Below are 14988 nucleotides of genomic sequence, written 5' to 3' on the forward strand. Positions count from 1 at the left end.
GGTGTCCAAATGGGTCCAAACGGGCCCCAAATGCGTTACCGCCTCTGCAGCGGTGCCGCTTTTCACCACTTCTCTGCACTTCTCACCACTCCTCAACGCCCACCGCCGCCCCAGGTGCTGAACGAACTGTGGGAAATAATCAGCGAGCAGAAGCGGTCCGGGCTGGTGGAGGTGCTGATCGGCAAGCTCCTAAAGGAGAAGCAACACGACAACGTAAAGGTGGAAGTCCTCCTGGGGTTCTGCGAAATGGCGAAAAACAAAAAGATCTACAAGCTGTTTGCAAAAATTTTTCACAAAATAAAGTACCTCATAAATGACAAGTCGCTAAGGGTTAGGAAATACTTCATCTCCTTTGTCCTCGAATTGAACAAGCAATTAAATGAAAATATCTGCAGCCAAGTGGACTACACAGAGTTGATTAAGCGAGTTACAAAGGATCTATTCACATACAACGTGCAGTCGTGTATAAAGAAGTTGTCTTATGCAAAATATGAGCACCATGAGAGAGTAAAAAATAAAGAAATTTGCGAATTTTTGAAGCTGTCTTCGAATCTGATTAGCTACTCTATGTGGAAATGCTCCATAAAGGAGCAGGCAAAGAAATGTGTTAACCTTTTAAATGATTATCCCGCGCTGATGATTTGCATTTGTAAGTTCGGTACCAACTTAGAGGTGGTGCAGCGCTACAAGTTGGCCTCCGTGCTGTTCGAAATTACCAACGTGAAGTTGGCGGAGGGGGGCAACTCCGTGCTGCTTGCGCGGCGCGGCCCGGAGGTGGCCTCCACGGGGACGGTGCAGACGTCCATGCAGATGTCCATGCAAGCGTCGGGGCAGACTACCCCGTGGGAGCTTCTGGGGGACCCCGCCGTCAACGGCAAGTACGTGAAGTACGGCGCGCTGCTGCTCTGCGTGGCGTACCTGCTGAAGCCGAAGAACGATCAAGAAGCCGAACTGTGTGCGTCGGAAAAAATGGAAACCTTCCTCAAAAACAAATTTAAGGAGGAGCCCTTCCTGGCCAGCATAGACACCCTAATGCAGCAATTCTATTTCAAAATACTTAAATATGTTACTCTCGATCAGGACGCCTATGTGGGAATATACAAGTACGCTCGGAGGGAGTTACTCTCCCTTCACATAGCTAAAAAGGAATACGCGTGTAGGAAATTTATCCTTCCGTTATTTTACAAGTGGAGGTTACTCGAGTCAGTCGTTTCGGCAAATATGCACATTTTGAATGCATCTATTGAGTTTGTCTTTTTACACACCTGTGCGGATCCTGAGTGGGCATCTGCTGGTAAGGGAAGTCCCTTTCATCACGCGGGTGGGAAGCGGCCATTTGTGGAGAAGGACGTGTTGGGTTATTTCGCTGACGGAGGGGGGGTGCCCGACTCGGATGAGGGAAGTGAGGTGAAAGGGGTCCCCCTGTGTGGCGGTGAAAAGGGCGACCCCGTGGGTGATGAGGAAGAAAACAAAATTTACATAAGCAACGAAAAGGAAACCAACGCTCTCATTTTGCTATCACTCATCGTGAAGAAGAAAAAATACCACCACCTGCTGTTCAAGTCATTCGAAAGCATTATACACAACTTGGTCTTCAAATTTAACTCGTACCTTCTGCTCCTATTTGGCAAGATGGCGCAGAGCGATTTCCAGCTGCCCCCTCATTTTATCTCCCCTCACTATGAAGACACGGGCGAATTAAACTTCATACAGTTCGTGGTTCATGAGGGGGCTAAGATAAAGGGGTACTTCCATCTGTACATTTCGTTTTTCTTTCTTTGTTATTCTTCCAAGAGGAACAACTTCCCGCACGACTGGGACGCCTTAATTGAAAACACTTTGAGGAGCATTCACCTGATCAGCTCTGTTAAGTTTAAGAGAGAAATTGAAATTGTTACGAGTGGGAGCTTCGCCGGGACGACTGCCGTGGGGGAGGCCGCTCAGCGATTGGGTGATCGGGGGGCTGCACAAGTAGATGACCGCACCGCTGAATGGGCAGCCTACACCAGGACGATCCTCCACTTCCTCATGTAATTATTTACAAATTTGGGCGTCCGTCGGCTGTGCCCCCTGCCACTAAGGGTGCAGAATTGTCCGAGCGACTGCTGCATATTTGCTGTGGCGGTGGTGGGGAGAGGCGACCGGCCTCACGTGAGCGCGCTTTCCAGTAGACATGAACACCTGCACATCCGCGTGTGCGCACACCCGATGGGGAGTCCCCCAGAGGGGATATTACACGTTATTCACCTTCTTCACTTTCTTCACTTGTTTTTTTTTCCCCCCCCCACGTAGGCACTTCCTCGACATGGTCGAATTCACGGTGGCCATGAAGATGACGCCGATAGAGGACCTCGACTTTAGCGACTTGGTGAAGAACGTCTTTATGTTTTACAAATGTTACGAACTTGTGCGGGGGGGGGAAACTCACCACGAAGAGGGCGAAGCGGGCCAAACAAAAACGCACACAGAGGAGCGCCAAACGGGCCGCGCAAAAACCCACACAGAGGAGAGCCAAACGGGCCGCCCCCTGCGCGAGGTGTACCTCGAGGTGTGGACCCGAGTAAGCGAATTCCTCCTGTTCATATTAAACTTCGATTATTTCGAAAAAAAAACGGAAATGAAGTTGTCCATCCTGTATCCGTTTTTCCTATTTACGTACGAAGTTGTGCATAGGGAGGATATCCAACGGGTCATGAACAAATATGCAGCTTCCATTAAGGAGAGGGACACCTTCTTCGGCTTTGTAAAAAATTACAAAAAAAATAACATCATGGTTAGTTACATGCGGGAGAGTCAGGTGGATTACATTCAGGGCATCCTGGACAATGTTTCGCCGCCCAAGGAGAAGGCGAAGAAGGGGTCCTCTTAAAATGAGCAGGCGTCTTGACGAGTGTTTGTATGTATGTGGGTGTGCGGAGGAAAACTCACCCCGCTGCTCTCCCCGCATACGCGTTCGCACGTGGTACCGTGGGGCCAATTCGATTGGGGATTTCATCCGCACGTTTTTTTTCCCCTCAAAGTGGTGAAGCTCACGTGATTTATATGCCACCTGTGCTCGCAGGCATGTAATGTGTGCTACACATTTTGGTAAACAATTTTTTCAAAATATTTTATGCGCGATTTTTTGGCACGATTTTTTGCTCGAACTGCTCCCCTGTGCGCGAAAGGCGCGCCAACCTGGCTATCCTGTCCAAAAAATAAATGGCACGCCGCGAAAAGGCGCTCAGCTCAAACTCAGTTTCCTATTTTTTATTAGCACGAGCATCTCCAGAAGACCCTCCCGCGCCCGCGTGAGCTTGTTCAGCTTATTCGTCTGTATCTGTTTCTCAATCATGGCAATGTTCCTTTCGTATATTTTTTTTTTTATTATAAATTCCGCGATGCTGTCGTCCGGGGGGTCATCCGAGTGCTCGCCGCTCCCGCTGTCGAAGCTTCTGCACAGGAGGCTCAAGTCGTCGCTCCAGTTGGCTCCTTCGGGTGGGCTGTCCTCTCGGTGGAAGCTCTTCTCCAGATCGTAGCTTTTCCCCGGGTCGTAGCTATTCCCATCCCCCACATCCCCATTGTCGGCATTTTCGATGGGCATCCCCTCTATCAAGCGGTCCACTAAGTCGTCGCTTATACCTTCGCTGAGCTCATCCCGCCCGCTCCCTTTTGAGGTGTCTGAATTGTCTCCCCGCAAACTTTCACTCGTGAGTTTGGGGCGCCCTGGTTGTTTACTCCCTTTTGGGGAACCTCCCCCAGCCTTCGTTCTGTTGCCTTTCCCCTCACAATCGCCGTCATTGCTTCGGCTGCATATGTCACCACTGCTATCTGTTTTTTCCGCCTGCTTATGTTCCATTTCGGCGCGTTAAGCGGTAAAAAGGGGCATTTTTTTTGTGTGCACTTCACTTGGCAGCTCGGATGGCAGTTCGCCTGGAAGTTCACATGACAGATGGCAACGCTTCTTTTATGCTGCCGCGCGACGTCAGTTCGTCCGTACGTACGTTCATGAGAGGCACACGGGAAACCAATTTGGGGGCATTCAACTGGCGCAATTGTGCTTTACTTTTCTGTTGGCCTCTTTACCCTGCCAAGCGATGCTAAGCGGGGGTATTTCCATCGCTCCTTCGAAAAAATCACAGCAAATGTGTCATACTTTCATAATCGTAAATTTTCCGCCTTTTTTTTTTTTTTTTTTCCCCAAATTGACTCTCTTGTATCGCCACTTCTAATTTTCGGACGTCCCTTTTGGGAGATTAAAATTGGGGAACACTGCAGAGAAGTGGGACCGACACGGGTTTAAGCGGGCAAGAGAATATGCGCAGCTGGCGGGAGAAAAAAAAAAAAAAAAAAAAAAAAAAACAGATAAAAAGCGGGTAAAAAAAAGATAAAATTGTGCCATATGAACAAACAAAAAGCTACAATTGCGAATTGCGGAAGGACAAAACGAAAGAACAAGTTTACCTCGCCGCAAATGGCGCCTTTCCAAATTACAACGGCGCAGCTTCTACTGAAGATTTGACTGACAAAAACGACTGTCAGATCTGCCCACTACATAGCTGTAGGGGGGGCTCAAGATGAACGCACGTTTTCGCGAACGGTAAAAATTTACCTGAACGGTTCAGGCGAAATGGTAAAAGGTACATTTTTTCGCTCTGGGAGGAAGTGGCTTTTGTATCTCCATTCGGCCGAGCCGTTTTGAAGCGCTTTTGCGGTTATCTTTGCGGTCATTTTTTCGGCCACCTTTGCGGCTATTTTACCGCCATTTTGAAGCCGCTTTGCCGGCACGTCTGCTGCGTATCCTCTGTACGCTCGATGGAGGCCCACAAACGCGCGTAAAAGCTACGTCGAAGGCAAACCATACGCAGGTGGGGGAGAGCCAATTTGTTTGCGGCCCCAGTTGACCGACCATTCCGATTGGCTGCCATAAACCAGCAAGTACTCCACCCCCCCCACATTCATTTTTCCAACCGAACGATGGTAAAGTCGTACGACAGATACGAATTCGAGGACTGCTTCGGCATTGTCAACTCGAAGACGTCCAATTGCGTTTTTCTGAACAGTAGCAGCATTTTGTCAGGTGAGTGGGAGCGATCGGGAAGTCTGACTAGTCAGCCGCTATTCCTCCCGTATGTGCAGCTTCCCCCCTCGCGTGCCACAACATTGTGAGAGCGCGCCGCGTTGCAAAATGGCTGCTCATTTTTTTTTTTTCCCATTCCCAAACCGCAGGACATGACGAATGTGTAAGTCTATGGAACATCCACGAGAAGGAGATAAAGAAGAAGCTCACAGTGCCCTTCACCGCGCCGTATTATTTCTTCTCCTACCACGTGACGCAGATATGTATAAATCCGAAGAACAAAAACATGATCGCGGTGGGATACGTAAATGGATGCATCAAAGTGTTTGACGTAGAATTGAACAAAGTCTGCTCGACGTTTTCTGGTCATACGGCAGCTATAAGTAAATTAAAATTTAATGAAGATGGGAATTACTTATGCTCATGTGGAAAGGATACCAATGTGATTATGTGGGATGTGGTGAACGATCAAGGGCTGTTTAAGTTGGAAGGCCACACGAACATCGTTAACGACGTGGAGTTTTTGAAAAGGAAAAATAACTTTGTAAATAATCTTGTAAATAATTTTGTGAATAACAATTTGCTGATCAGTGCGTCGAAAGATTGCCTCATCAAAGTTTGGGATTTAAACATTCAGCTGTGTGTGCAGACTGTGGTCGATTGTGAGGAGGAAGTTACTTCCATTCTGATTAACGAGACGAACACGAGGTTAATCGCCGCTTGCAATTCGGCCATAAAGGTGTACAAAATTGACATCCTTGTTGGGGGGCACGACAAGTTCAGCAGCTCCTCCAGGGTCTACCTCAGCTGCCTCGCCTCCATTAAGCGCGCAAGCAGCAGTAGGATTCAAAATATGAAGATGGTGTTTCTCATCCAGAGCGAGACCCACCACGATGGTCTCGATGTGCAGGAGGAGCGTTTGCTCTACGATGGGGTGGACGACAAGGAAGAGGATGGCAGTGGCGGTAACGATGGGGGTGACAACCCAGCGGAGAGTCTCCCCCACGAGGAGAAACCCAATTCGGACGCGAACCAGACGGACAAACACATTTTAAGCGTTATAAAGAAATCGCTGAACAGGGAAGTAAAATTATGCAACCGAAGCAGCTACTGCGCCGAGGGGGACAACAACGGGGTCCTCCTCTGCTGCACAAACGTAAAAAAAATCGAGTTGTACAAAATAAACTCTGTAAAGAATCAGAAAAAATCCGAAAAAAATAAAAAAAAAAGAATTTTAGAAAAACTGAAGAAGAAAAAAAAAGTCATTTTGAAGGAAGCCAAAAGGATAGAAAAATTTAAAGGCACCCAAAGCGTAGATTTTATTAACTTAATGGAGAAGGTGAAAAGTCTGGAGGAAGAAATTGCCGTCCATGGAAAGTATCATTTCCACACAGCCAATGATGAGGTGAAATTTCTGTTTCATTACAATTGCAAGTTCAGGCTGCAGTACCTGGACGTGCACCGCAGGAGGAAGAGGGACTCCTGCGTCTACCTGCTCGCTGCGTACGTCACGAATCGGTTGAGCGTGTTCCAGGTGAACCTCCTCGACGTTTTGACCAAAAGGGATGAGTTCGTCGTGAGGGGGGCGGGCGGCCAGGAGGGGGGCGTCCCCGAGAGGGGTGACGAGGAAGAACGCCATGGTGACGAGGAAGGAGGCGACGAAGGTGATGATGGTGACGAAGGCGAAGGTGATGATGACGAAGGCGACGGTGAAGATAGCTCACACGACGATCGCTCAGACGATGACGAACGCGACGGGGACCCCCCCCCCAAGGGCGAAGCACAGGGCGACCGCGTTATGCCCGCCAAAATCGTGGAGAAAAAAATATATGACTACTCCAAGTGCTTCAAGGAGACGTGCGAAATAAACAAAGGGCACAACAGCACGGTTCAGTTTTTGAACCTTTCCGAGAAGAACGAGCTGCTGGTGTCCATCTGCAGGAAGTACGTGAAGGTGTGGAACATGAGGACCTTCCAAAACACCATCACCATTCACCTGGAGGGGTGCACGAACGCGCTGTTTTGCGAAGACGACGAGTACCTGCTGATTAGCGATGACGCTGGGTATATTTACCTCTACGAATTGAGGAACATTGAAGAGAGGCACTCGCATAAGGCGCACGCGAGTGGGATCATCAGCATGTGCAAGAATGTGAGGCAGAACAGGTTTTTGTCCGTCGGGGAGGAGAGCTACCTGAAGGTGTTCGAGTTGTGCTGGCGGGAGGGGGGCGGCCAGGAGAGCGCCCAGGAGAGCGGCGAGGAGAGCGATGGAAGAGACGAACGCGATGGAAGAGGTGAACGCAACGGAAGAGGCGATCTCGACGAAGGAGACGAACGCGACGGAAAACGACAGAGGAGCGCGAAGAAGCGGCGGAGAAGCGGCGAAGCAGAAGCCCCGCCTCCAGAATTACCATCGGAGGGGTACACAACCGGGGGAAAGGCAACCCAGCTGAGCTTCAACGAAGCGGACTGCTACAGCCTAAGCGACAAAGTGAGCTGCGCAATTTACTCGCCCAACGGGAAGTACATCTGCGTGGGATATATGAATAACTTGATAGAGGTGCTCTACAGTGACACCCTGAAGCTGCACCTGACGCTGTACGGGCACAGTCTACCCATCACGTGCATGGATATATCGAAAGACAACACGGTGCTGGCCTCCAGCTCAGCAGATAAGTTCCTCTTCCTCTGGAATGTAGAATACGGAAGCATCACGAAGAGGATGCATACGAACTGTGACGTACTCACCAAGTTGCTCTTCTTTAACAAAAGCAATCATCTGATCAGTGTGTCCAGAGATGGGTTCATAAAGATGTGGGACGCAATCAAATTCCAGTGCATCTGTACGCTTGATGGGAATTTTGGAGTGCTCACTTCGCTAGCCATAAATGCAGAGGACAATTATTTCTTAACTTCAGGAACGCACAGAAGTATAAGGTGCTGGTCGAAAAGAGAAGATGATTTTATTTTTTTGGAAGAGGAAAGAGATAAAGAATTGAATCTGCAAATTGAAAAGGAAGCCATCAGAAATGATTTAGCATACCCATCATCTGTAGAAAAAAATGCTCTTCTAACCAAGGCAACTATTAAAACGATCGAAACGATCAAATCCTCTGAGAAATTAATCGAATACTTGGACATAATTGATGAGGAATTAACCCTAATAGATGTTTATTATAAAAATTTAACTGAGTATGAAGAAGCTAAAAGGAAAAATGAGCTCCCAGATTTTGTTCAGCCTCCAAATAAGGTGAAACCGAGACCAGAGCTGCTAAATAAGAACCCGTTTGAATTTATCATTGAGGTTATGTGCCACATTAAAAAGAACATTTTACATGAAGTGCTAATTTCTTTGCCCTTTTCCTATGCATACAAGCTGCTACACTATATCAAGACGTATTTGATGGCGTTTTATTTCTTCCAGCGCATTCAAAATGATTATGGCAGGTTTAAAATTTGTGGCGACTTGAGTTTCCACGTTGAGTACTCCATCAACATCGTGCTTTCCATCGTGAACATTTATCGGAACCAGTTTTTGTTTGACGCCAAATTCAGGTTCCTCCTCTACGAGCTGCACCAACTCATCATCCCGCACCTCAGGCGGTCCCTCGACCAGTGCGCCTTCAACCAGAGCACCCTCAGCTTCCTGCTGCACGCGCTGGACGATGAGCTGGATGAGGTGACAAAGCGGTGAGGCGGCAAAGTGGAAAAGGGGCAACGCGACCATCGCTGAAGCGCCGACGCGGAAATGCCCACTGTGCGAGGACCCCCGCGAGAGTGGAAAAAAGGGGGCTGTCGTGGGAAACTGTGGCCGCCCTCAGTACATACATGTCGCATTTTTTTTTTTTTTTTTTTCTTATTTTTTCCCATTTTTGCCCCCTAATTTGAAGTTATTTGAATTTGTTGCATGTAGCCAGATTGGCTGCCCGAAAATTTTTTCATTTTTGTTTAACCGCCCGTGGGGCGTACAATATGGCCACACACGTTTGCGCGATCAAGCCGCCACTTTGGCATTTCCACCCCCGGTGCGGCGAATTCACGCCCAAATTTTTAGCTCCTAAGGGGCACGTTTCCTTTTCCCGTTTGGGGCCAACCGTGTAGAAGCCACAAGGTTGATACGATGCGTTAGGAGGCTACCACAAAGCTGACACGTAGCAACCGCTCTGCAACCGCTCTGCAACCGCTCTGTAACCGCATGCGCACTTTCACCCCGATGATGTGGACCTACAACACATTAGAGGTGGTGGCCATGCAAAGGGGCGTAACGTTATACACATGCACGGAGCGGCGAATGCATCTTCCGGGGGGTTTACCCCGCCCGTTGATCACGACACGCTGTTTGATAAGAATGGAAGGGCACAACCCACATAAGTAGTATAGTGCATTCCCCTTCATTGCATGCCGCATGCAGATGGGAATAATTTGCGTACATGTAGAACGGCAGAATGTTCGCCTGACGGTGCTTGCGGTTGGGGGAGGTATATACCCTACTATGCATGTCCAAGTGTAGCGAAAGAAAAAAAAAAAAAAAAAAAAAAGCGGTCAGGAGAGCGTGGGTTGGAAAGAAAAGGGCAACTGGCCAAGTGGGCCATTGGGCAAACTTTGCCAGGCGAACTTCACCGGCGAACCCCGCAACGTTAACTTCGCAGAGCGACCTCCCGGCCGGAGACGGACGCCCCGAAAATCAATCGCCCCATCCAACTCGCCAATCTGAAAGTAAATACATGCATAATACGTCCCAGCGGAGTGGCACATGACACTAACAAGTTATATGTCCGCCCATATGCGCCTCCTCGTGTACCGCGTGTACCCGGTGTTCCGCCGCTCTCCGGTCCCGCCTTTTTTTCCTTTTGCCCCATTTATCGAAGGGAAGAAAAAGTATAAAAAAAAAAAAACACGTCGTGTTTTTAATGCAAAAAAAAAAAAAAAAAAAAAAAAAAGTACAAACAAAAGGCAAAAATTGAGAAACGTTTTTTTTTTTTTTTTTTACAAGTCCATTAAATACATTTTATTTTTTACTAAATGATGAATAATCATTTGTGTTATCAAAATGGAAAAATTGTGCCACAAAGTGAAAAAACTGTGTCACATGTAAAAAAAAAAAAAATGAACATATAACGTACGTTAGTTAAGCGTACGCCATTATGCGCACGTCATTATGCGTACGTCGTTATGGGCAGTAATGTTCCTGACTGTATTATGTATGTATGTATATCCTTTTTTTCCTCATTGTTAAAGCAAAGGCGAAGGTTTTACGTTTTCAGCCTTTCGCGGGATTGAAAATATGCATTATGTGATAACGTGAGTAGGGGGATGCGCTTTACTTTATGAGTGAAAAATTTTTTCGCGGCAAAATTCCGTCTCCGCCATCCCCCGCGATTCGATTCGATTCGATTATCTCTCTCTCTTTCTCCCCCGTTTGCTCACTCTCCATTTGGGTGCCCTGCCAGTTTGGTGTCCTGCTTTGCGGACTCTTCCCGTGTACAGTTTTGTAGCCACTTAATCTACATTTGTTTGGCGTGACGCTTGGTACGTGGACGACCCGTTTGTCGGTGCCATACGCCAACCCATTTGTCATTCCTCCCCACGCCGCGTGAACTCATAATTCGTGAAAGAGCGCGATGCCCCGTTTTCTCTGACGGTCAGCACGCGAGACGGGGGCGCCGTGGGTTCGCGAGCAGCGCGGAGGCGGTAACGGTGCGGTCAAGCTCTCCGTGTAACCTCTACGTGTAACCCCTCCGTGTGAGCGACCTCCCCGTGTGAGCTGCCGCTCTGTAACCACCCCGTTCCAGCGGCGGAGCCAAGATGGACGTGTCGAACTACGAGTACCTGCGATACCTGGGGATACAGAACGAAGTAAAGAGAAGGAAGGTGCAAAAAAAAATTAGCATCTACCATGTGGTGGACATTGTGATCCTGGTTTTGCTGTTCCTGGGGTGCTACCAATTTGATGTGAAGCAGAGTTACAAAAATGAAAAGGATGTATTTTACAGATTTTCCAAATCGTTGGTGGATTTGTTTTGCCTGAACGTGTTCAGAATATTTTATACCCTGGGGTTTATTTTTTTCTACGCAAAAATAAGTGCCTTGAAGACCCTGGAGAAGGCGCACATTTTTTCGAGGCACTTCACAGGGATATTGGCCATCATAAATACCCTGAAGATGATTAATTTGGAATACATGATGGCTAGTGGAGGACTGCCGACGGATCAGAAGGAACCCGTTTATGTGGGAATCATGAGGGGAGTTATTATGCTGTACAGTTTGTGCTCCTCTGTGTACTACTACCTTGTGCATATTCAGCTTTACAACGTGAAAAAGAGAAACATCATTGCGAAGGATGAGCTGGAAAGGATCCTTGTGAATGACTTGAAATGTAAAAAGTACCAAGTGTTCGGTGCGGACATGGGAAGCAACTTGCAGGAGACGGACACGAGCACGATGAACAACGATTCGATTTTGGCTGACGGGAAGAGCGCGTTGTATTGGAACCAGTCGTACAGCAAGCTGAGCGACTCGGACGATGTGTTCAAAAGTGTGAAGAAGCAGAAGAGCTGGTGCAGGAGGAAGGTCGCGCAGATGGGCAGCGCCTTCGTGGAGAAGAACGTGAAGGAGGCCCTCCTCAAGAAGAAGAAGAGCTACCGCCCGGATAAGAAGCTGGCCGGGGGGAGCGCAAGCGGGAGTGGCGGTGGAAGTGGAAGCGGAAGTGGAAGTGGCGGTGGAAGTGGCGGTGGCAGCGGAGGTAGCAGCGGGAGTGGCAGCGCGTCCTCCCCCGCGGCCAACCCGAACATAAGCTTCCTGGAGGACAAGCTGACGTACAAAGAGTTCAGCAACATCCTGCTGCCGTACATGTGGCCCAGCAGGCGGGTGGACCAAAAGGGCAACAGTCTCATTCTGCGCACGTACGTCGTTATGATCTTCCTGTTTATTATCCTCTCAAAAGTATTCAGCGTAATCAGCCCCATCTACCTCGGACTAGCCTCCAACGAGGTGTTGAAAAGGGATATGAAGAACTCGCTATTCTACCTGACCATGTACGTAACCTTTTTCTTCATCTCAAAATTTTTGAAAGAGATCTGTGGGATTTTATATTCCCAAGTACAACAGTCAGCCTTTATCGAGTTGCAGGAATCAATTTTCCAGAAATTTCACAACTTATCTTATGAGTGGTTCTCCACGAAGAACGCAGGTGGGATCATGCGGATTGTAGACAGAGGTACTGAGAGTGCCAACAGTTTGATGAACTCCCTACTGATGTATATCATTCCAGCCACTATAGAAGGAGTTGTTACCTGCATCATTTTTGTAATTAAATATAAGAATAGTCTCCTGGGGAGTGTCCTCTACCTGGGACTTACCCTCTACATATATGCTACCATAAAAATTACCAAGTGGAGAAAGAAGATAAGAAATAAGGCGAATAAAATGGATAACGTATATCATGACATTGCTCATGATTCTTTGAGTAATTATGAAAATGTAAAATACTTTAGCAATGAGAGTTACGAAATTAGGAGATTCTGTAGTGCTCTGTCTAACTATAATAGGTACAATTTGAAGATCCTTAACAGTTTGGGGGTGCTCAACAGTATACAGCAGTTTATCTTAAACGCCACTTTATTTTTCACTCTCTTCTGCGTAATTCGCATGATTGTATATGACGGAGCGGATAGTGGCACCTTCATCAGTGTGGTCGTCTACACCTCCAACGTGTTTGCCCCGCTAAGCATCCTGGGAACGCTCTATGCCAATATAGTAAAATCATTTACAGATATAAGCGATTTGACTGACATCCTCAGAGAGAAGGTAGAAATGGCAGAAGACTCAGATCTGGAAGCTTTCACTCTCACATCACATGAAAAGAAATTTGGAGTCAGCATTCAATTTGTGGATGTAAACTTTCACTACCCATCACAACCAATGCATATGGCTCTTAAGGATATTAACATTTATATACAGCCGGGTACCACCTGCGCTATTGTTGGGCATACTGGCTCGGGAAAAACGACCATCTCGAAACTGCTCTACAGATTCTACGATGCAGAGGGAGAAATAAAAATTGGAGGAAGGAACGTTGCGGAGTATACTAGAAATTCGGTGAGAAATATCATCGGCATAGTCCCTCAAGACACCATCCTTTTTAATGAGACCATTCGTTATAACGTACTCTATGGAAAGCTAGACGCAACAGAGGAACAGCTCATTCAAGCTGTCAAGTCGGCTCAACTGTACGATTTTATTATGTCTCTCCCGAAGAAATGGGATACTCTCGTTGGAGACAAAGGAGTCAAACTCTCCGGAGGAGAGAGACAAAGGATCGCCATAGCCAGATGTCTACTGAAAGATCCCAAAATTGTAATTTTTGATGAAGCAACTAGCTCATTGGACTCAAAAACGGAATTTCTCTTTCAAAAAGCTGTCGAAGATTTAAGGAAAAATAGAACCCTAATTATTATTGCACATAGGCTTAGTACCATTTCGTCCGCAGAGCTAATTGTTCTGCTAAATAAGGGAAGAATTGTGGAAAGGGGAACCCATCAGCATCTGCTCAAATTGAATGGAGAGTACACCGAGATGTGGAATATGCAGTCCAGATCGAATGACCTTTTTACGGATGATAATTTTTCTATTGATGAGAATAGGAGCGCTCCTGCGATGAGCAAACAGGAGGGAGACAAGTCTGGGCTTGGCCAAGAGGGCTCGAAAGGAGGCGTACCCCGCGTTGGAAAAGCTAGCAGTGCCAGAAGTGCTAGAAGTGGCTACCAGGAGGAGAACCTCGGCAGCCGCAAGAAGGGCAGCGGCCATCTGGACATGCACAGCATTGTGAAGGAAGCCGCGAAGAGTGCAGCGAGGAGTGCTGTGAGGGCCGGCCGGGCCAGCCTTGCCCGAGGCAGTAAAACCAGTGGCAGCAGAGCCAGCGGCAAAGCCAGCAGCAGCTGCAGCAACACGGCTGGAAGCGTGGCCAGCGCCAGGGCCGGCAGCATGAGCAACATGAGCGGCTCCGCCCATCTGAGCAGCTCCGCCAATCTGAGCAGCTTCGCCAACGCGAGCGGCATCGCCAACGTGAGCGGCTTCACCAGCGGCAGGAGCATCTTCAGCCCCAGCAACCAAAATGTGAACGGCGTCTACGGGGGTGCCAATGTGAGCAGCGCCTACGGGGGTGCTAAGGAGAACTACAGCACACTGTATGAGGCCAAGAAGGAGAACGGCGCCAGCATTTTCAGGGGCAGCGACGCCAGCAACGACACGGCGCATAGCAGCTGTGGCGACGGCAGCATGAGGAGTGGAAGTCCGCAAGGGGGGAGCGCTCGAGGGGGGAGTGTGCAGAGTGGCAGACAAAGTGAGCGTGGTAGTGCGCAGAGTGGCAGACAAAGTGAGCGTGGTAGTGCGCAGAGTGGCAGACAAAGTGAGCGTGGAAGTGCGCCCAGTGGAAGGCAAAGTGACAGAGGAAGCGTGCAGAGTGGCAGGCAAAGTGGCAGACAAAGCGACGCCGCCTCCTACAGCGAGGTGAACCACACCGCGCACGTGAGGAACGAATCGGGCAGTGTGGGAAGCAGCAACGGGCCCGTCGATGTGGCCAGCATGAGCGTTGGCGGGGCGAGCGGTGGGGATGCTCATGTGGAGGGAGCAATTGATGAAGAAGCTCATGTGGAGGGAGAGATTAGTGAGGATGCTCATGTGGAGGGAGAGATTAGTGAGGATGCTCATGTGGATGGGGCGATTGGTGAAAGTGATCATGTGTCCTCCGCCCACATGGGCGTCGTCACGGACAGCAGCGAAAACAGTGCCATCGATGGGGGAGAGCACGTGGCCATGGAGCCAGTCAGCAGCGAGCATATTACGGTAGGCCGGGGCGAGCATAACAATAGCGCCCTGGGCAGCAGTGCGTATAGCGGGCTGGACAGCGGCCACAGCCCAGTGGATAATGA

General features: G+C 48.6%; 4 protein-coding genes across 4 annotated transcripts in view, besides 7 other annotated features; 3 read left to right on the forward strand and 1 right to left on the reverse strand.

Annotated features, from left to right (window-relative positions):
* Window positions 1–30: 30 nt before the first annotated feature.
* On the forward strand, window positions 31–2869 carry PVX_118085 (hypothetical protein, conserved; the record flags this gene model as incomplete). Its single annotated transcript, XM_001615860.1, has 3 exons — window positions 31–2030; window positions 2293–2407; window positions 2510–2869. The coding sequence occupies 3 exons, from the start codon at window positions 31–33 to the stop codon at window positions 2867–2869; spliced, it is 2475 nt and encodes an 824-aa protein (XP_001615910.1).
* Window positions 2392–2428: a microsatellite.
* Window positions 2430–2455: a microsatellite.
* A 354-nt stretch (window positions 2870–3223) lies between the features above and the next one.
* On the reverse strand, window positions 3224–4174 carry PVX_118090 (hypothetical protein, conserved; the record flags this gene model as incomplete). The annotated part of the gene is made up of 1 exon (XM_001615861.1): window positions 3224–4174. The coding sequence occupies exon 1, from the start codon at window positions 3836–3838 to the stop codon at window positions 3224–3226; it is 615 nt and encodes a 204-aa protein (XP_001615911.1). The 5' UTR covers window positions 3839–4174.
* Window positions 4175–4236: 62 nt separating this feature from the next.
* Window positions 4237–4397: a microsatellite.
* Window positions 4352–8753, forward strand: PVX_118095 (WD domain, G-beta repeat domain containing protein; the record flags this gene model as incomplete). Its single annotated transcript, XM_001615862.1, has 2 exons — window positions 4352–5059; window positions 5209–8753. The coding sequence occupies exons 1-2, from the start codon at window positions 4957–4959 to the stop codon at window positions 8751–8753; spliced, it is 3648 nt and encodes a 1215-aa protein (XP_001615912.1). The 5' UTR covers window positions 4352–4956.
* Window positions 4399–4435: a microsatellite.
* A 1735-nt stretch (window positions 8754–10488) lies between the features above and the next one.
* Window positions 10489–10552: a microsatellite.
* A 312-nt stretch (window positions 10553–10864) lies between these two features.
* Window positions 10865–14988, forward strand: part of PVX_118100 (multidrug resistance protein 2, putative) — a gene marked incomplete at both ends in the record, with an annotated part of 4818 nt that continues 694 nt past the window's right edge. Inside the window, one exon of the mRNA XM_001615863.1 lies at window positions 10865–14988. This exon is cut by the window's right edge and continues 694 nt beyond it. Coding sequence (XP_001615913.1) covers window positions 10865–14988 — 4124 coding nt within the window.
* Window positions 11244–11271: a microsatellite.
* Window positions 11724–11857: a microsatellite.

The sequence above is a fragment of the Plasmodium vivax genome, chromosome 12 (assembly GCF_000002415.2).
Source record: "Plasmodium vivax chromosome 12, whole genome shotgun sequence".
In the NCBI taxonomy this organism is placed as follows: domain Eukaryota; phylum Apicomplexa; class Aconoidasida; order Haemosporida; family Plasmodiidae; genus Plasmodium; species Plasmodium vivax.